The sequence below is a fragment of the Marmota marmota genome, unplaced genomic scaffold (assembly GCF_001458135.2).
Source record: "Marmota marmota marmota unplaced genomic scaffold, marMar, whole genome shotgun sequence".
NCBI lineage: Eukaryota > Metazoa > Chordata > Mammalia > Rodentia > Sciuridae > Marmota > Marmota marmota.
The window spans coordinates 47,773,316-47,794,217 of NW_026000016.1; the positions used below are offsets into that span (position 1 = coordinate 47,773,316).

The window sequence follows — 20,902 nt, forward strand, 5'->3', positions numbered from 1 at the left end:
CAGGCCCCCCCCCCCCGCCAACCCCGATAAGAGACACCAGGAAGAAGCACCATGTTCTCTGCCCTCAGTTCACCCTCCCCCACAGCCCTCCCCCTCATCGGTGTCCCTTCTCCTAGCTCCAGGGACACATGGTGGTTTTTTCTCACCCCCAACAAACTCAAAGCTAAAGGGACAAAGCGAAGGGGCTTCTTGAAGTCCCCAAATGGTCAGAAAGCCAACTGGCAGGGACAAAAGGAAAGGACTGAGAGAGGCAGGCCGCTGGCTCCACGCGCCCAGATGTCCCCTCCTGGGCAGCTCTGCCTGGATCACACCCGCCACTCCCTGTGCTCAGGATGAAGAGCTGCAGCTGGGGGAGCTGTGGAAAGAGGGAGGACCCGCCATACCTTTCCCGGAAGTTATCCCTGGGCCAAAGTCCATACTGCCACACCCTCCTGCTGCCCAGGCCCAGCAACTTTCACACCCAGAGGGCACAGAGGCAGGAGGCCACCCCCAAGGTCAGCAGTTTCAGATAAAACAGCTCCCCTGCACCCACAGTCCCTTGCCAGTCTCCTCCAGGGGACTCTCTACCTAGGTGAGGTACTGCTCCTGCCTGTCGCCACAGACTGGCACAGCCCGCTGCGTCCCAGCTGCCGCTACCCTGGGGGCCCCACAGCTATAATTAGGGCCCCTCCAGCAGCCAGAGAACATGCCAGCCAGGGTTTGGCTAGAAGTGACAGAGCATGGGCCTATTTTGAGAGTTAGCTGATCCCTGTACTGCGGCAACGGGAGACACAACCAGCTGACCCTGATGCCCAAGGAGAGGGAGCTGGTCCCCAGCCCTTTCTTGCCGCCCAGGAAGGGAGGAGCTTCCAGCAGTGTCTTAAGGAAAAGGAGAATGAAGAGACTTTCTTGCTGAGACCATAGCACTAGATGCAACAAAGGCACCCAGTTCCTCAGGCCCTGAATGTATCTGGTATGCTTGTCCCCAGGACATTCGCCCAGGGTGGCTCAGGAAAACCACCAAGTTGCTGAAGACCTGAACTTCCTGCCTGCCACCATTCCTCAACATCACATCTTCAGGACTGCCTCCTCCAGGGGGGACTCCCAGAATGTGCTGGCAGGTCGAGTCCTGGACTGGCCACTCACAGTCTGAGCCCACTTAATTTATACCTCTGGCCCCACAGTGTCCTCATCAGGGAAGAGGAGAAACAGCTTCAGTAGTGTGACATGAGCACATACTCTGTACTTCTTGCTATGTGACGCTGTGGTCACTGCTCTGAAACTAGGCTACACAGATACTGTTTCCATGCACAAATACTTCCATGTGTCAATCACTTTATCAGTCACCTGGAACAGAGAAACTGGAACTGAGAGGGCCCCCCAGCTAAGAAGACCACAATGAAGAAGAAAGCATTTGCTATGCACTGGGCGCTGAGCCAGGTATTTTACTTACAGTTTCCTCCTAACTGCTCCTCCAACAACCCTGTAGGGGAGGCCCTATAATTGTCCCCATCCTAGAGTGAATGGCTACCCAGGATGGCATCTATAGTAAGAAGGAGAGGACGGTAGGCCAAGCTTGTGCTCCAAACCCCCTAGTTTGGTGCCTTCTCCCGAATGCCATGGTCTTGACTAAGAAGGGCCCACATGTATCAGGTGGAGCATCTGGATTGTAGGGCTGAGATCATGCCCTCCACAGGGCCAGCAGCGCCCCAGGAGACTGGCCCTTTAGATTCAAGGTGGAGATCTCAGACCTGGAACAGAATGAGACCCACTGGGCAGGCTGGGCAGATTCTGTATTTCTGATTCTGTCTGAGAAAAGTATCTAAAGTCAATTTCTTGTGGTTCTCCTGAGCCAGAACACTGTAATAGCACGACTCTCCTGGACATCAGCAGTAACTAAGGCCAAAGAAATCCCAAGGGGATAGTGAAATTCAAGGGCCATTTAATGGAATGATCCTGTGTCTCCAAGGAGTATCTCCAGCCCTGATAGTTGTCGGATTTACCAGCAACTGCAGTTATTGCTCTAAGAATTACTTAAGTGTGAGGCTGGGGTTGGAGCTCAGTGGTAGACCACGTGCCTTACACACACCTAGCATGTGTGAAGCCCTGGGGTTCGAGCCTTAGCCCCACATAAAAATAAATAAATAAAATATCGCATTATGTCCATCTACAACTAAAAAAATAATAAAAAAAAGAATTACTTAAGTGTGAAGGTTTGCCCAGTTGTCCATCTGTAAAATGTCAGATTCCAACCCTCCCAGCATTTGCAGACTCTGTCTACCAATTTGGTTGTCTTTGGCCTCTCCAAAGACCCTCCTTGGTCTCTTTAATCTGCACTCCAAATACCTGAGTAGCATCTGCAAATGAGGACCCTGACAGTCAGTCTGGGGAAGGGAAGCTGGGAGCCGCAAACAAGAGGTGGTCTGACCATCTGGAGGCGGGGGAATTGGAGACAGCACAGACAAGGCACAGGCAGGCCACACCTGCCGTGCCACCTCACCTCAATTCAAGGCCACCTCACCTCCATTTTCTTCCTGCTTTGCTTGGCTGAACCCCACCTTCCTGACATCAAATTGCCATTATTATTAAATGGTAATCAATATTATCTTTTTTAAAAAAATTTTTTTAGTTGTAGTTGGACATTTATTTATTTATTTATTTATTTTTATGTGGTGCTGAGGATTGAACCCAGGGCCTCACACATGGTAGACAAGGGCTCTTCCACTCGGCCACAATCCCAGCCCCCATCAATACTATCTTGTATTTGTGATTTCATATTTACAACCTGCCTACCTTACTTCAGTGCTGCAACTGCCTCTGAATTAAGCAAATGTCCCCATTTCTCATTTTGAGAAACTGAGGCACAGATGAGCTGGAGAAAATGTAGGATTAGAGTCAGAACTAGAACCAGAGCCTTATTCCATGGCTCCATCTCATTTCTCCAGAAAACCTCCCTTTTCTATCTGTGGGGGACAAAGCTCAAGATCCTTGGCCTTTTCTTTGTTTTTGGCCCATCCCCACCTCCCAGTACTAAGGATTGAACCTGGGGCACTCTACCCCTGAGCCACATTCCCAGCTCTTTTTATTTTTATTTATTTATTTTGGTGCCAGGGATTGAACTCAGGGGCACTCGACCACCGAGCCACATCCCCAGTCCTATTTTGAATTTTATTTAGAGACGGGGTCTCACTGAGTTGCTTAGTGCCTCACTAAATTGCTGAGGCTGGCTTTGAACTCGTGATCCTCCTGCCTCAGCTTCCCAAGCCTCTGGGATTCAGGAGTGCACCACCGTACCCGGCTCACTTGTGACCCTTTTGTCTCAGCCTCCCAAGGACCTGGGATTACAGGTGTGTACCACCACCCCCAGCCACCATTTGCCTATTCTAAGGGAACTCTGGGAAGAAGGGAGAGGATGAGAGTCCCCCAGACTAGTTAAATTCTTTAAGAGAGACAAGATCAAAGCAACGAGATATTATTTAAATTAACAACTAACAGTTACATGGCCCTTTATAGATTGCAAAGAGCTTTTATGGACACGATTCATTGGATCTTCCTAACAACTTGAGAGGTAGAAATTTTACATGTCCCCATTGAAGAGTTAATGAAATGGAGACTTCAGGGTTGATGAGTGACTTGTCTGGTTAGGGTAGCGAGGGAGCCTGGTTTAACCCAGGCATTCGCCCCCAGTCTGCGTCTGTTCATTTGCCCAGGAACATTCCCAGGGATGAGCAGATCCACAGGAGCCGGGGTGGGGGGATGGGGGGACGCTTACTGCTGGTCCCAGATGATTAGGTGGAAGAGATACTTGGAGAAGTGGGCTCTTCGGGTCTGCAGCGGGCTGCACAGCTCCTTGCCGCCATGGCTGAGGGAGCAGGAGAGGTAGAAATCTTCATAGCTACGAAAGACAGAAGGAAGTCAACCCCCAAAACCCGTCTCAGTCACCCAAACCTTTGCATCCCCTTCCTGCCAAACCCCACTTCCCCCCAGTAGAAGTGCTCTGTTTCTGGAAACTGAAACATGGGTCAAGGTCAGGCCAACCAAGCATTATTGGAGGAAGCATGCTCAAAGAGAAGTCTGAATCCCTCTGCTGATAGCAGACTCCCGGCTGAGCATTGAGATTTTTCTTCCTATAACGGGAATGGCCATCCAGCCCACTCTTCAAGGTCAGCTTCAGTCCGGGGTGTGCCCGAACACATATGCATGTGTATGTTTGTGTGGGTGCGTGCACGCGTGTGCATACATATGCGCACAAGAAAGCGGGTGGGGGAGGAAAACGACATATGCGGCCATGAATGCCAACACATGGGGGTCCCTGTGGCTCATGACAGGTGCCTGACAGAAGAGGTCAGAGAAGGCCCCGGTTTCCCAGGCTGCCTCCTTTGTTCTCTGCCAATCGCCCAGAGGAATACATTAAGTGAGGAACAAAGAGAGAAGGGGAAGGGAAGAGAGGGGGAAGGGGCCCGGTAAGAGTGGGGTGGGACCAAATGCCTATTCCCCCAGGCCTCAGATGCTGGGGACCCAGTGGAGGAGCTAAGGATTACCAAATGAACGGTCTCCTCCACCCACCCACCCCTGCAGGCCTAAGGAACCCCAGACAAAGGGTTATCCCCCACCTCCCCGCCCCTCCCATTGTGCTGTCTGCAGGGGAGTGCAGTCATTGGCCTGGGGCACGCACTCTATCTGGGAACTGGCCATCTGTCGCATGTCTCCCTCAGCCGGCCTTGGATCTGGAGGGGGCAGGGATGCTGAGGCAGACAGCGCTGAGAAGGAATGGCAGGTGCTTCTCCATCTCCGGGAGGACCTTCACTCTCAGCAGTGTCCCAGCCTGGATTCCCCTCGGGCACTTGGCTCACCCCCTCAGCCCTGTTGTACCATAATGCCACACATCCTAGCACGGAGGTGTCATGTGAGGTCACTCGTAGGTAGACAGAAGGGGAGAAGCCAACAGGAAGTTAAGCTCAGGTGGCTCTCTAGAGGGTACTGAGCATCAACTCACCTGGTAGCCCAGGTGATGGGGATACGGTGGGTGGCATAGACAGTGAAGGCTAGGGCCCCAGAGAAATGGCAGGCCTCCTGGACTAGATCATGCTTGCGGCTCCCAGGCACTGCGGTCTGGAAGTCTGCATTGAAGGTATTGCAGTACAGCTCCACAAGGTCCAAGATGGCCGCAGTCAGGGCCTCCACGACCTTCTCTATGAAAGAAAGGGGTCAGAAGGAACTATGAGGCCTCGGCAAGCACCATCTTGTCATCGTGGCACTAGCCAGAACGGGCAAGTCTAGGATAGTGGTCCCCAAATGCCCGTCCGTTCCTAACTGCCGTGACAATGCTCACTCATGTATGGTGAAATGGGAAAAGAGGGGAATGTGGTTGTGGCTCAGTGGTAGAGCACTTGCCTACCCTGTGTGAGGCACCTGGATTCCATCCTTAGCACTACACAAAAAATAAATAAAGTTATAAAAAATACAATGACATTATTTTAAAAAGGAAAAAAAGAAATGGGAAAAGAGAAGGAGGGTATCCTGAGCTTTGCATAAAGAAATAAGCTACTTGGTTTCAAACATGGTCCTTGTTTTTACATATTACTGCTTATATTATTGTGTTCAAATATTCTTCCTTTTAGCAAATGATAGTACTGAGAAACTGTCAGTTGTTTCAAAAAGTCATTTCTTGGCAAAGTCAAAAGCTCGCAGGGTTGGGGGAGTAGCTTAGCAGTACAGCACTTGCCTAGCATGTGCAAGACTCTGAGTTTGGCATGTGGAGAGAAAAAAAAAATGCTGGTGATTCTGTGTTGGTCTCCCAAATACTTTTTGGGGCATTTTATTGGTCCATGACACCTAAAAGACTGGGAATCACGGTACGATTTCCAGCAACATAGGCTTTTAAGGCAAAGTTCTGTATTAAAGTCTCAACAGGGAAGTCCTAGAGAAATCCTAGTGAAAAATCCTTTCTCACTCTCCCAAGATCTGTTCTAAATTGGAACCGTAGGGGCTGTGAGCAGCCTGGAGAAGAAGCACAGCCTACGTACTTACGTGGGAGCTTTCCCATCTGGGTGGGAAGGCTGGCTGCACCTCACTCCTCCCCCCCACACACACACACACACACTTATCCCACCTCATCACCCCTTCCAGGGACACCACAGGAATGACTAGCAACAATAATGAGAAAATGATTTGTGGAAAGCAATGTGGGCTCCAGCTGTGTCCACACCTCGCAGGGAAACACACACACACACACACACACACACACACACATACACACAGAGCAGGCCAAGCTCAGCCACATAAATTAAAGAGGCAGAGCTGGCAGTTTCTAGCTGCTCCTAAGGGACAAAGAGGGACAGCAGTCCCCTTACCTCGGTTTTCCCTCACTGCCAAGATGCTGGGATCCTGTTGGGTAAAAAGAAGAGGGAGGGAGCTTCAGGACCGTGGCCTTTTTCATCACAGCTGGAAAAAGGGCTTTGCACAGCTGCACTCATCTGGGCCAGGCTGGGCTGAAATGTGAGGAGCAGAGACTCCCCAGGGAGGATGGAGTAATGGTTTCTACCAGAGCCGCATGATGGACAGAGGGAGCTGATGGGGATAAAAATTGTCATTGCATCCACCCTAGTAAAAAGCCCAACCCCAGGCCACTCGGCTGAGAGGATCACAGTGTCTGTGTCGCCGGCCCCATCTGCGCGGCACACAGCCCCCGCTGTGGCGTCACAGAGCCCCTGGCTCTTGGGATGTTCTCCTCCGGGTTTGGTTTTTGTACCCTGATGGATAAGCAGACCGTGAGGCAACGCCCGGGTGGTTGTGAATAAGCCTTCACTGGCCAGGGCTGGCACAATCCGTCCCAGGGGCAGGCCCCGGCCCACCCTCATCCTTGCGAAGAGGGGATGCACTTGGCATCCATTTTCCAAGAATTCTTGTGTTTGTACTGCTTAAAAGATAGAAGTAGCAAGAAGAGTCTTTTTAGCAAAAGGTCACCTAGTCACCCCAGCAACCAGCAACACAGTAACCTATGAACATTGCTCTCCCACTTCCCCACGTTTACAAATGCCCGGGCCTCTTTACCTTCTGGATTTTGGGCTGCATGCGGGAGGCACAGGGGGGCAGCTGGTTGAGAGCGCTGGTGATCTCAGGGGTTTCCACAGCAGCCAGGGCATTGCAGATGGCCTTGACAGACTGGACCACCCTGTCGGCCTTCAGCGGGAAGTCCCCCTGTGGGAGGCCACACCGTGAGGCTTGGCAGCTCTGCTCTCACACTGGTGGCCCCCAATCCTCCCCCTCCCCACTTAAATGAATGAGTCGGGAAGTGTAGGGGATAATGACTCTAAGGAAGAACTAGTGGAATCCATGCTTCGTGTTCAAACATCCCGCATCCGCAAACAGCAAACAATCTGGTGTTAAATGAGCCAGGCCCACGTTCTCAGCTCATTCCCCCAACCACCTCTCATTCCCAGCCTCATCGGTCTGCCCCTGGCCACTTCTACTATTCAGACATGCACAGGTCTCCCTCAGGGGCCTGCAGTTGGAAGAAAATCGATCTGTAGGGAAGAGTAATGAGGCCAAAGAGACCGTGCAGGCCTCCTTGCCCACTTTCTGATTTCTCATAACTCAGTACACAACCTCCAGGCCAACCCATCCCACCTCCATAGAGAGCCCATTCTGTACTCTTCCCCTGCACCTGGCTCCCGTGTTTCCTCATGTGGAATCCCCTCTCCTGTCTGGCCCTGATTAATTAACGGCCAGAAAAAATTCTACCAGCTCCTTGACAAGGGCTTCCCTGTCAGTGGCCCTCTCCAGCACCCTCCAGGGGCTCCTCATTAACTCCTTGCTGTCCTTTTATCTCGACTCAACTATCGCTTTTTTCTAACCACACGAGCTGCCCAAAGGCTAAGAAATTTCTTATACTTTTCTATCCCTGGCACCTGCCAGCACAGGGAGGGCCACAATTCGCAGAATGGTCAGAGAACTCTCTCCTCGTCATTGCAAAGTTTAAGTAGAGGCTACTGGTGAAGGGATTCTGGCAGTGGGGAGAGGATGAGCTAGACACCGAGTCCAGCTCCCCAGAAGGAAGGATCCACGATGCTAACTAGATCAATGAAGCGAGAGTTGTTTTGATTTTTTTATTTGATTTTGGGGATTGAACCCAAGGGCAATTGACCACTAAGCTACATCCCCAGCTCTTCCCCCACACACTTTTTTTCCTTTCTAATTTTGAGACAGGGTCTCACCGATTGCTTAGGGCCTCTCTAAATTGCAGAGGCTGGCTTTGAACCTGTGATCCTGCCTCCCACTGGGATTACAGGTGTGCACCACTACGCCCAGCAGGGAAGGTTGTTTTTGAAGGTCACTTCAAAGCAGATTTGCTTTTAGCTTCCTGACATGTGGGCAAATGTTTATTCTCATAATTCTGAGGTGTGAGGTTCCTCACCAGTCTAGGTAGAAAGGGCGCTAGCCCCTCTGCATTTGGGACCTTCCACCTCCTGAGGGTTTTCTACCTGTGACACCAGCTCAATGAAACCTTTCAAGCCCAAGGTTCCTGAACACTGCTAGTGGGATGCACACGCCAATGCACATTCAACTGTGGCACTGGGAAGACAACTCTAGTTCCCTTTGCTTGGAGATGTCCTACTCCAGAGACAGGGATCAGCACACACTTCCTGACCTACTTCTTCTATTTGGGAGCGGAACCCCTTTCTACACGCTTGCCAGCTGCTCTACAGCCAGTAGTGATCTTGGCTGGCCTGTGAGCTAGGGGGATGGAAAGAAGGACTCTGCCAGCAAGGTTTCAGCTCTACCCAGATGCCTGGTGGTGCTGGCTGGTCCCAGGAAGCCCTGGTAAGAGGCAGAGGAGCTTCCAGCAGCTCCCCTGGGCCAGCTGCAGGACATGTACTCACATCAGCCAGCAGGAAGGCATCCACCTCATTGTGGTAAGTGTCAAACAGAAGACTCAGGGCCTGCCTGGGAGTTGGGGGCAGAGAAAAATCACAGGAGAGGTCACAAAAGACCCAGCTCTGGCAGACCCATTCCTTCCCTCCCTGTCCTCTGCTCAGGGATTAGGCTCTGATGTCAAGGGTTCCCATTCTTTCCAGGTCCCCTACTCACCTGCTGATGGTCTGCTTGACTGGCCTCTCTTGCAGATGGATGAGGTAGTTCAAGGTGGAGGGGCTCTGGTCATCATTCACCTGTGTACAGAGCACTCTGCTCAGCAGGGGTGATGCCCTTATCTCAGCACTCCCACTCCACTCCCCTAACGTGCCCCATATCACTTCTCCACCTCCCCGGCGCTGGGCACCCAACAACCACTCCCCACACGGACCGTCCTGGCCAGGTCACTGCGCACGGCTTTCCGTTCCATGAGTTGTAGCCGGATGTCAACATCAAACTTGCGGCAGTACTGGATATACTCGTGGCTGCCCAAAGCATGTTTGCTGGCGGGGTAGGGGGACAAGGCCATTAGCATCCTAGAGAGTCCTTGGGAAGAGATACATACCTTAGCCTTGGGGAGACAGAACCAGGAAGAAACCGGAGGAGTCCGAGTGGGGCTAGGACCTGTGTTGCAGGCCCTACCCTGGGCTCCTGGAAAATGTCATGGTGGAGTCGGGGAAGGCATAAGGATCTATCCAAACAACCCTGGGCTGTACACATATTGGCTGTCTTAGTGTTTAGTACCTGTGTTGTTATCACTGGTTCATTTCCAGGCTGGGAACTGCTTGAGTGAGTGGGGAAGAGAGGGAGTTTCTCAGGGGACAGCTCTTTACACCCCATCTCTTAGCTTCAGTGTAGAGGACAACCAAGAGAGATCCACTGTGCCCAGGCTCTGGTGTTCCTACCCTCTTTCTATATTAACGACTAAGACGCTGGTCCCAAACAAAGCAAATCCATCATGATTATTCTCACCCAAGTTGATTCTCCCTTCCTCTGGGGGTCCCGCCTGATTTGGACTTCCTAAAAACGTGCATACTATTCACAGTGTTCAAGCATCCAGACAGGAGACTCTCCTCCCCACCTCAATTTAGAGGAGGAGGCCTAGGGAGCCCCTCTGGGACCCAGCCCCTTCCTCACTTCCAAATCACACCTTAATCAGAAAGGAAACCCACAAGAAAGGGCAGAGGGAGTCCCACCTCCAGGCCAACACTGCAGCCTGGGCCAGGTCTCAGCAGCTGGGTAACAGAAGCCGGAAACAGACTTCCTTCCTCAGCAGAGCTGGGAATCTAGGCCAAAAATGGAGGGGAGGGGAGGGGAGGGGTGTGAAAGGGAGGGGAATGTGCAGAAGCCAGTGGAGGTGCAGGACTGGAGGCCAATCCAAATCCAGTCAGGATTTAGGGGATTCTCCACATCCTGAGGGGCCTGGCCTCTAATCTGGAGCCCAAACTGCTAAGACTGAAGAGCAGCCAAAGCCTGGGGGTAGGGAGGCGGGGCAGAGGGGCAGGCCCTGGCGGGAGTGTCTAGGAGGAAGGAAGAGTGTGGTGGGGGTGGGGGAGGTGGCAGGAAACCCAACCCTCCCCTAGGAGTGTCTTAAGGTCCTTATCTGAGAGCAGCCTGCATCCTGGACCAGCACTCCCCACCACCACCACCAATATCAGCCCCTCCTGCCAGGCATGGAATAGGAATCCTGAGGGGTTCCTCGGGACTAGTGATTTTCTGAAACTTCCAGAGGGTCCTTGCCACCCCTACTGCAGGGCAGTTGCCCTATGTCAGGAGCCTGTGGCTAGGTCAAGAACTTTCAGGAGGTGAGAGGCTGCTGGACCAGGTCTCCAGGGGCCTGCTTGACCTTCTCCGTGGAAGGCTTTCTTTGGGTGCATTTAAGACAGAGTGGAAGGGGTGTGACCCTAGGACCACTGACCCTGTCCCACTACGTTGGTAATATTCTACCTGGGTCTTGGCAGAGAGGCAGAACCTGACATCTCCTACTACTTCTGGACTTAGGGGCTTCAGGACTAGGGGTGCTGCAAGGGAAATGGTGGGATGTGTCTAATCCAGAGCCCCATTAAGACCTCTCTTTGGGCTGATCTTTTCCTGCTGGTATTCACTGACTGCTCATTGGGTCCCTCTCACATTTAATCCTCACCAATATTTTTGGGGGGGTGCCGTGGATGGAACCCAAGGTCTCATGCATGCTAGGCAAGTGCTCTACCACTGAGCTACACTCCCAACTCAAACCCTCATCATTCTTTTCTGAGGACACTGAAAGTCAGACTTCACAACGAGTTCATGGCAAGCCAAAATTCAAGCCAGCGTAATGGTGTTCCCAGCGCCCAAATGACCCACGATGGCCCTTGTTTCCTCCAACAGTGGAGGCTGCCTAGGGCTTCTCTGTCACAACATCATGACCTCAGACCCCTATTATTACCTCTAGGGGAAGTAAGGACATAAGTAAGAACCACATGGGGCATGTTTGAATGTGTCCCCGGAGTTGTGGGGCTTGTCAAAGACCCCACAATATCCCTAAGGTTGAAATCAGTCAAAAAAATGAATCTCCATTCCTGACTACCAATCCTGTGGTCTAGTCATGGGTGACCATCTTGGTATCTAGACCTGCCTGCAAGAAGGAGTGAGTGGCGGTACCCAGCAGGCTCTTCGATGGAAGGAGTATGGCTTTCACCTTTCTCTACTCCCAGGGCCTGCTTCTTCCAAGTGGCTGGAAATGCTGGGCAGTGGCCAACCTGATCTGTCTGCTGCCACACAACTGTACCAGCCAGGGGTGGGAACCTTGCCTCTGCCTCCCCTGCAGCCCAGCCCTCCAGAGCCCTGGGGTAGCAGAAAGGGGGCTGCTTCAGCTGGTCCACATCACACTTTCCAGGGACGCTGCCTTCTGCAGAGGGCACTGGCTGAAGAGGAGCTGGAAGCCAGCCTTTGGGAGGAGGACAACCCGCTGCATGGGCCAGCGGGACAAAGGAGTGTTGGCAGGGGAAGGGGAAGACAGCAACTGTATTTTCTCCCCTAGGTTCCGCGAGGGCGCCTCTGCCTAGTCCTGCTACCTCAGCTGTGAAGACACCGCACATCCTGTGGAGAGGAGAAACCACCCTCCCCCAGTATGCACATCTCTTCGAGCAGAAGTCTGCAAGCAGATAGGACCTCAACTTTGCCTAATCCCAGCTCCAAGCACTTTCCACAGCAGATTTGGCTTAGGATCCAGCCAACTCTGCTGGAAAACGGAGCTCCTGGGGAAAGTGCAACGTGGCCGGGAGTGTGCCCAGAAAGCAGGAGTCCTGACTGCAGGGAGGGGGCGGAGCTGCCAGTGCAGGAGCCTAGCCCTCTCCCAAGCCCTACACCCCAGGCCTCCAGAAGGCAGGTGCTGCCCCACCCACAAGCCTCTGCCCCCTTTCACTCACTTCTGAAGGAACTCCTCCAGCCCACAGGGCTTTAGTACAAAGTCCCCCACGTCCACTTCCCTCAGTTCATCGTGGGTGTAACACAAGGTCTGGTAGATGAGCAAGTCTACTGTGGAGGAGCCTGAAAAGAGCAGGGTGGGGAAAGCAACAGTGGTGGGCAAGGGGTAAGCAGGGCTCAGCCCCTATTGATCTCCTGTCCCCAGTAAGCCCTCTCCAACATCACTGCCAACCACATGATGCAGGCAAACAAACAGCTTGGGGTTTAAGAAAGTGGCTGTGGACACAGAAAGATGGCCCCGGAGCCAGTCTCTTTCCCACTGCTCTCCATCCCCATGGTCCACAAGGTGAGGTGGGATGGAGACCAAAGGTTCATAACTACAGTCCAAAACATAGCTACCCCTCCCCCAGTTCACATGCCCTCCCTAACTTACAGTTGCAGGTGAAAGTGAGTGGCTCCCGAAGGCTGTCACACAACACTGTCACCTTCAGGTTGACCTCATCCCCAAGGTGTTCTGGGCTTGGGGTTACAGCGCTCCAGACATATCCGGTGAGGGAGTAGTCTTGGATATCAGAGCCAGATCGAAGGCTGTGCAGGAAGAGGGAGAAGGGCCCTTGCTGTGCCTTCAGAGAGTAGTCGACAAGAGATTTGTGGGAACCCTCCTGGCCAAGGGTCCCTCTGTCCCCACTCAGCTTAGCCCTCTGGGTCTGCAGGCCAGACTGGGAGCTGTGGGGAGGCAGCTTGTGGGAAACTGGCCTCTTCATTCTCTGCTACAGTTGCAAAATATTTCCCACAGTGGAACAGCAGAGAGAGTTCCAAATGACAAAGATTTCCATATTAAGTTTAACAGAAAACTTTGATGAATCCATTTCCTTTTTTTTTTTTTTTTTTTTTTTCAGTTCAAGAGAACACTCTTATTTTACCTGGGGTGCATCTGCTCCTAAGGGCCACTGAGGGTCAGGGCCTAAAGTGGTGAGGTCGACTGGACTGTTGGATGAATTTTATGAATTTTAATAAAAATATGAGGCTTCTAAGATTTCAAAAACCCTGCAGACACCTGATCTGGGAGGCATCTCATAGCTCTGAATTGAGGCTCTTCTTCCTTCTAAAGTAAGTTCAGAAATGGGTGACCCTCCTCCCCCACCCCAATCCTCCAAGCCCCCACCCATTCTTGAACTCTTACATATCCAACATGTGGCAAAACGCGGCAACTTCCTCGTCTCTCTCCTCTGAGACTTCAAACAACTCGTGGCCGTTGGCAACAGTGTGGTGCCGGGAGACCACCTTGAAGGGAAGAGCAGCCCACTCATTGCCTTTCCCCTATAGCACCCCCTTCCTGAAGGGACTCCCACATCTAGGGGTGAAGACTTGCCAGCTCTTCGATACAGTGAAAGGGGCATATGAAAATATAGAAAACCCATAAATACACTTGTGTGCCATCCTGGGAGACCAACAGCCACATTAAAAGAGAAGAGTTGACGCTGGGGCTGAGTATGGAAGTGGGGTACCGTGGACAAGTCTCTGACCAGCTCGGGGCAGCCAGGTGGGCCATGTGCGGCCATGCGGGGCTAGAGTTTTCTTGGGGAGGCTCCCAGAGGTGAAGTGGGAGTTGATCTGGTGGCCATTTATCCCAGCCCTTCCACTGAGACCAGGGCAGATAGGGGTTCCAGATGGTCCCAGGAGGGGCTTGGCCCTCTGACACCCCAGAGGTGCAAAGGGAGCTAGATCTAGAGCCCTTTGGTAGACGATGACTCAGACACATGTGCCTTCTCCGTAAGTGCTATTTGAGGAAGAAAGTGTCAAAGCAGAGGTCTGGGCAGGAGAGAACCTGGGAGAAAGCTTGGCTCCCTCCAGCTGGCTCCAGAGCTTGCTGGTTCTGAAGGGCTGGAACTTGGACAGCCTGCCCTGGTTGGCCTACCTCTTCTCCCAGAGCATGGTGTGGTGCTGGGGTTGTCAGACAAGACCCACAACTGTTTCCCATCCATAGCTGCTCTCAGTCACCCAGGAGGGGCCTAAAGAAGTCCTCAAATAAGCCTCAAGGAGGAGAAAGTAGGGGCAAGTTGCTGACAGGTTGCTGCCTGACAACCTGCCCAGGTCGGCCATCCCAGAGAAGGAGGCCTGCGCTCCAGGGAGTCTCAGCCTGCTGCAGGAAAGGCAGCCGGTTCTAACAGCTGCTTCCAGGGCGGAGCCTGATGCTCGGGTCTGTGCACACCACACCACCAGCACCTCTCATCTCTCACCCTCCCCACTGGCTGTTTTCAGGTCCTCCCTGCCCCTCAGGGCAGATGGCAGCAACTGAGCTCCTCATTTGAATATGTGACTGTTTTCTCTGGGTGACCCTCTCAGCAGCCTTGCTCCCCTGGCTGTGCGGGGTGGGGGACACAGAGGGGAGGGCAGTCGTAGGGGCAGCTGGCATGTGAGGCCCTGGCTCTGCCAAGTGCATGCCTGTGTCCCGGACAAAACAATAGAACCACTGTCAGCAATTAACCCACAAAAGAGAGAGAGACAGAGAGGAGCGGGAAGCGAAGGCAGGAGAGGGAGAGGGGCAGAACAGAATGGCTACTGAAGGCCATTTTCATGCCCTTTCCGTACCACTCACTGGCACTGGAGGAAAACAAAAGCCACTTACGTTTGCCCGGCTGGCAGGCCCTGGTGCCATCTCCCGATGCTGGCTGGGGGAGTCTGCCAGGCAGAGGCTGGCAGCGGGGGTACCAGGCTGGCATTTGGAGCCAACCATTTCCAGAGATGGCTCAGCAGGCCTGGGATGAGGGTCCCTCCGGCTGGAAGCCCGGCGAAGGCGGGGTGGGGGTACAGGCCGAGAGCCCAAGGGATCCCCCCTCCCGGCGGGCTGAGCCCCTGCCCCCAGCTGAGGTGGGGAGGACCAAGGCCGCATTTCCCCTCCAAATTGGCAAGAGACGTTTGCTCTGCCCGTGCTTCTTCAAGGAGCCTCCAGCCAGGGCTCCCTCTTACAACTCTGATGACACTCAGGATGGGGGAAGGGTGAAGGAGTAGAGGAGGCAGGAGAGAGGACAGAGCTGACCACCTCCCAGGGTGGCCTGAGCAAGGCCCAGCTCTGAGCAAGGAACAGGAATCTCCCAGTCCCTATAAATAGCGGGAGCAGCCCCACCTCTCAGAGCAGGGCCTTTAAAAAGCCCTGAGCTCTGGAGCGGTGGCTTATCCCAGGAGCTGGTTCTGCTTTTGGGGGGACTCTCTCAGCAGAGGAAGGAAGGACCGAGTAGCTCTTCAGAACTGGGATGGATCCCAAAGGCTGGGTGTGAGGTGGGAAAGCCCCAGTGCCCCTTGGACAATGGATAAGGAGGAAACGGGGATGGAATGAGGCGGAATGAAGAGCCACAGAAGTCTCAGCCCTGGGGGAGGACGCCTGACACCTTGAGGCCACGGTGGGCAGGGCCAAGGGTGACACACAAGGCAGGCTTTAGGTCCCACCCATGGAGATGCTGTGGACACTTCTCTCAGCCAGAAACAGACCAAAGCTGCCCTGGAGCCCACCTGGGGCGAAACGGAGAGACTTTGCTACTTTATACTACAGAGTGATGCAAGTCAAATTACTCTCATGATTCTATTTTTTTCTAAATATTTTCACTAGGAAAAGAGTGGGTGGGGATGGATAGCAGTGAAGCCACACACAATATGCGACTGTACTTGGTACAATGAACTGTACACTTAAAAATGGTTAAGATGGTTAAGTCTTATGTTCTGTAGTTCTTACCACAACAAAAGGGACAGACAGGGGAGGTTGGGCACAGAGGGAGAGGGAGAGGGAGGAAGAGGAGGAGAAGAGGGGGGCTTTGGGACAGGGAGACCAGGGTTGGATGCCAGCTCTGCCATGTCTTGACGTGGGGCTTTGGACCATCAGGCAGGGTTGTTGTGGAGACCTGGATCGGGATCTGGTATTCAGTGAGCACTAAACAAGTGGCTGATATTATGAATGAGCCTCGAGGTCGCACAGCGCTTTGTCAGAGCAGGGCCTCAAGCACCGGAAACAACTTGCTTAAGTCCACAGGGCCATTCACCCAGAGTTAGTGACAAATCCCCTAACTCCTGGTATAGTCCTTACATGATGAGGTCAGCACATGCTAGGAACCAGGGTTCCAAAGCTCCTAACCCCAGAAAGGCTCTTTTGGCTAAGAGACACGAAGAGAGATTCATCAATAATCTGATGTAGGTGACATAGTCTGGGCTCGTGCCCATTTCTTCTTTACTGGTGTCCCTCTCCTGCCCCCCCCCACAACACAATCAAGCCCACCTTGGACCTTTACCCACCAGGGCCCAGATTCCCGATGGCAGAAGAGGGGAGGAGAGGACTAAAGGGTGAGTACTTGGCAGATTTGAACTTGGAACAGCAAAGAAGAGGGCCTGGTCCTTGTTTCTGAATGACATGGGAAAAGGGGAACAGAAGAAATACAGTGAGGTCCTCACCGGAGCAGCAGAAATCCGGCGGTTCTTGCCTGGTGTCGCATTCTTCCGGTTGGCATAGCGGGAGGCATAGGTTCGGGGAGGCACCTGAGGGGGCATGGTCTTGCTCCGGGCCACAGGTTTTCCAGGGGTGTCCTTGCTGAAATCCAGGGGCCCTCGGCCTTCCTTCCAGTCCCGAGTGGCATCCCGCAACATCTCCGCATCATAGGTTGACTTCAAGTTGAGCCTTGTAATTGCGTCATTGATACCATCATAATCCACAGACCCCAGCAGGCGCCCCTGCCCCCCATTTCCTGGCAACTCTTCCTCTTCCAGGATCCGGTGCCCCAACAGTTTGTTAGGGGGTTGTTCCACCAAAGAAAAAGTGTTGATGTCATTGGGCTGAGAGATTTTGGAGGATGAGGGGGACCCCTTTCTGGGAGGCAGAGGAGGGGTATCCCAGATAGAGACTCGGGGAGGCAAAGGAGGTGGGGACAGTTTCTTGCAAGAGTCATCTACATTCCCTGGTCCTGGGGACAAAGAGAGGTCCCTATCGGAACCATCAAAAATGTAGAGATAGTCTCCAGACAGTGAGCCTTTGGGCCAGGGATCTGGGCCAGGCTCGGGGCCCGGGGAGGTAGAGTGGTTGGGCGGCTCTTCCTGTGGGGAGAGCGAGTTGTAATTGAGGGTAGGATCAGAGCCAGAGAGACCCCGTAACAGCTTGAGGTCACCCCGCCTTGCTGCGGGCTTGTGGTAGAGGTCTGAGACAGGCTCATCCCAGCTGATGAGAGAGGGCTCCAGGTTCTGCTTAGCCCTGCTCTCCTCCTTATCATGCCGGAGACGGGACAGAGCATCATACTCCATCTGCAGGGCTTCTGCCATGGCCAGTTCTTTGCGGCTGATCCCCACTGACTCCAGGGACTTCCAGTGCTCCCCATTGTCCTGAGTCGAAGACATGGTGAGGACGGGGGCACGCGACAGAAGGAAGCTTTCTACTTCCTACCAATGTCAGGACTGGAGGGCTGAAGCATGGTGTCTGGATACCTGCAGAGGAGGAGTAAAAATATCATTCAGCCACAAAGAGAGACTCATTAATCAGCTGATGTAGGTGACATAGTCTGGGCTCGTGCCCATTTCTTCAGTGCCTACCACAGATGGGAAACAGAGAGATGGAGGAAAAATGAGATACCAGGTCAACTTCATCTATTATATCCATCCCCCCACCCACTCATCTATACATGTCTCCATCTCTGGTCACTAACTCCTATCTTCATCTCTCTCCTGTATGCCCCAAGGAAAGAGAGGGGTGCCTTTCATCAGACAAGAAGAAAAATTTAGAGGAGCCAACTCTCCAGTTTAAAGGGGATGAACGTGGTGGCTTATGCCCATAATCCCAGGGACTCAGGAGGCTGAAACAGGAGGATTGCCAGTTTGAGGCCAGCCCGAGCAACTCAGTGAGACCCTGTCCCCAAATAAAAAATAAAAAGGGCTGGGGATATAGTTCAGTAGTAGACCATCCCTGGGTTTGATCCCCAGAATTGCAAAAATAAAAAATTTTTTTAAAAAAGAGGACAATTGTCTAGGGATGTAGGAGGGCACAATGGCAGAGCACTTGCTAGCATGCAGGAGGCCCTGGGTTCAATTCCCACACTGCAAACAACTGGTAACCTACCCAAGAAAATTGAAAGCATATATCCACACAGATTTAGAAATATTCACAAATATTCACAGAAGCCTTATTGCAATAATTCCAAACTGGAAATGACCCAAATGTCCATCATCAGGCAAACAACTTTTTAAAAAATGTGGTATGTCTATGTGTTTACAATTGAATACTTCTCAGCAAGGAAAAGGAATGAATTATTGATTAATGCATGCACATGGATGAAAAACAAATTAGCTATGCTGAGGGCTGGAGATATAGCTCAGTTGGTAGAGTGCTTGCCTTGCATGCAGCAAGGCCCTGGGTTCAATCCCCAGCAACACACACACACACACACACACATCAAATAAGATAATATTCTATCCATCTACAACTACCAAAAAAAATTTTTTTAAAAAATAATAAAATGTGGCTCAGTGGTAGAGCACTTGCTTCTTTTCCGACCCCATGTATCGGCACAACCCTCTTCTGCTCATGTGCCAACCACTGATCTCCTCCAGGGTGATGTTACTGGATTTCCCTTCACTTCTCTGTACTTCAACCTCTTGACCTTATGTGGTTTCTCTCTTCAGCCCATCAACAGGCCTCTTCCAGCCTTAAAAACAAAACGGGATCTGTCACCCCCACTACTTATAACCTAAACACCTTCCCTCGCTGCTTGGTCCTCTGCTCTCTTCCCTTCTCGCCATCCTTCACAAGAGAGCAGCAATACCTGATGTTCCCCAACTCTCCCTTCCCATGCCCTCTTTAACTGACTGTCATCTGGCGTTTCCAGCAACAATGCCCAGGCTGCCCGGCTCAGCAGGCACTTCCCTCTGCCCAGAAGTCCCTGCAGCACTTGGCTCTGCGGACCATCCCCTTCCTTCCTAAGACTCTGGCTTTCGATGCAGTTTTCTTTCTTGCTTTTTGCCTCCATCTGTGTCCTCCTCTCCCTCTGCCCAGTCCTGACATGCTGGTGTTGGCTCAGGTTTCCTTTCTTGGCCCTGTGTCACCACGCGACCCCCCTGCTCAGGCAGTCCCATCTATCCCACCACCAACAGGTGCTGGTTCTGAATGTGTATCCCTCCTTCAAGTTCATCTGCCCACCTGAATCTCAAAATCCAGATGGCCCAAACTGAACTGTCACCTTCTTTCCTCCCTACGCCCTGCTCCTCCCTCCTGACTCCTGAGAGGCATATTCTACCCCCAAGCTAGAAACTCAACAGACACACTAGTGTCCTCCCTCCTTCAGCCCCCACATCCAATCACCAAGAACTGCCAAGTCTCTTCCCCTTCAGGACTTCCCCGGACTAGGGCTCCCTTCCATCCTAACGGGGCTGTCCTAATTCAGGCCCTTATCTCCTCTCAGTACAATAGCCTCCTAACAGTCCTTCCTCCTCCTAATCTTCCCATCTCCAAGGCTTTCTCTACAGAGCAGCCTGAGGGCTTTCTGAAGTGTAAATTGGATCATCTCACTCCCTGCTAACAACCAATCCTTCAAAGGCTCTCTATTTGACTCCTCCGCAAAGCCTTTATCATCTGCCCCCATCTCCCACTCACCTCCAGCTCATCCCCAACCCGTGATCAGTGTGTATTTGATCCCTCTGTGATGCGGCTCAAGTGCTAGCCCTTGAGTTTGGCTGCCCTTCCTGGTCCCGTTTGCCTGTGTGACTCTAACTCACCTCTCCGAGATTTGCTAAGAGATCAGGCTAAGAAGTCTTCTCTGAACCCCCAGATTGGATCCCTTCTTTCTGCTCCACACAGCTACCTGTACATATTCCAAACATGGGCTTAAATTATTTTATTCAAAATCACACATTTCGGGCTGGGATTGTGGCTCAGTGGTAGAGGGTTCTCGCCTAGCACGGGCGGGGCCTGGGTTCGATCCTCAGCACCACATAAAAATAAAGGCATTGTGTTGTGTCCATCTACACCTAAAAAATAAATATTAAAAAAAAATTACACGATTCGGGATTTGTCACCCCCACTAAGCTCCTCAAGATCCCAATTCACCTTATTTCCACGGAGAAAGAGGGTACCTGAACATTCTTCGAGAATATTGAATATAAGGGCAGAGGTTTGGTGTCTGGTGTCTGGTGCTGCTGGCACCGACCGGTTTTTCCTGGCACCTCTCTATGTTTTTCCACATGGAGAGGCTGACCAGGATACAGGTGATGTCTTTCCTTAGAGTCCTTCAAACACAGGACTGGGTTTCAAAAGTAACTGGGCTGGGTGTGGCACCTGTAAGCAGGTGTACAGATAGGCAGGAAAACCCCGTGCAATGCCTTCCAGCTCTGAGATTCTTTGACTCAGACCTATGGATTCCCCAAGGTGAATTCCTCAGAGGACTCCAAAGTCACAGAAAATGCAAGGAAAAGCCCCAGGGGTGAGCCAAGCAGGCCCAGCTCCTGAGGCTTTCCCAAGACACAGGAAAGGCCAGCTACCCTCTGTAACCACCATCCCCCTGCCCCCCCCCCCAATCATGCAGGGAAGGAAGCCCAGCCTGTGCTGACACATGTCACACCAGGGGCCAAGCTGGCAGCTGCT

General features: G+C 52.5%; 1 protein-coding gene across 1 annotated transcript in view; it reads right to left on the reverse strand.

Moving 5' to 3' along the window:
• Pik3c2b (phosphatidylinositol-4-phosphate 3-kinase catalytic subunit type 2 beta) overlaps positions 1 to 20,902 on the reverse strand; it is a 62,558-nt gene that overhangs the window by 24,467 nt on the left and 17,189 nt on the right. Inside the window, exons 2-12 of the mRNA XM_015483911.2 lie at positions 16,738 to 17,757; positions 13,481 to 13,581; positions 12,731 to 12,885; positions 12,300 to 12,420; positions 9,284 to 9,395; positions 9,070 to 9,149; positions 8,862 to 8,925; positions 7,033 to 7,179; positions 6,333 to 6,366; positions 4,976 to 5,171; positions 3,752 to 3,874 (exon numbers count right to left, since the gene is read on the reverse strand). Coding sequence (XP_015339397.1) covers positions 3,752 to 3,874; positions 4,976 to 5,171; positions 6,333 to 6,366; positions 7,033 to 7,179; positions 8,862 to 8,925; positions 9,070 to 9,149; positions 9,284 to 9,395; positions 12,300 to 12,420; positions 12,731 to 12,885; positions 13,481 to 13,581; positions 16,738 to 17,670 — 2,066 coding nt within the window. The 5' untranslated portion in view covers positions 17,671 to 17,757. The remainder of the gene's footprint in view (positions 1 to 3,751; positions 3,875 to 4,975; positions 5,172 to 6,332; positions 6,367 to 7,032; positions 7,180 to 8,861; positions 8,926 to 9,069; positions 9,150 to 9,283; positions 9,396 to 12,299; positions 12,421 to 12,730; positions 12,886 to 13,480; positions 13,582 to 16,737; positions 17,758 to 20,902) is intronic.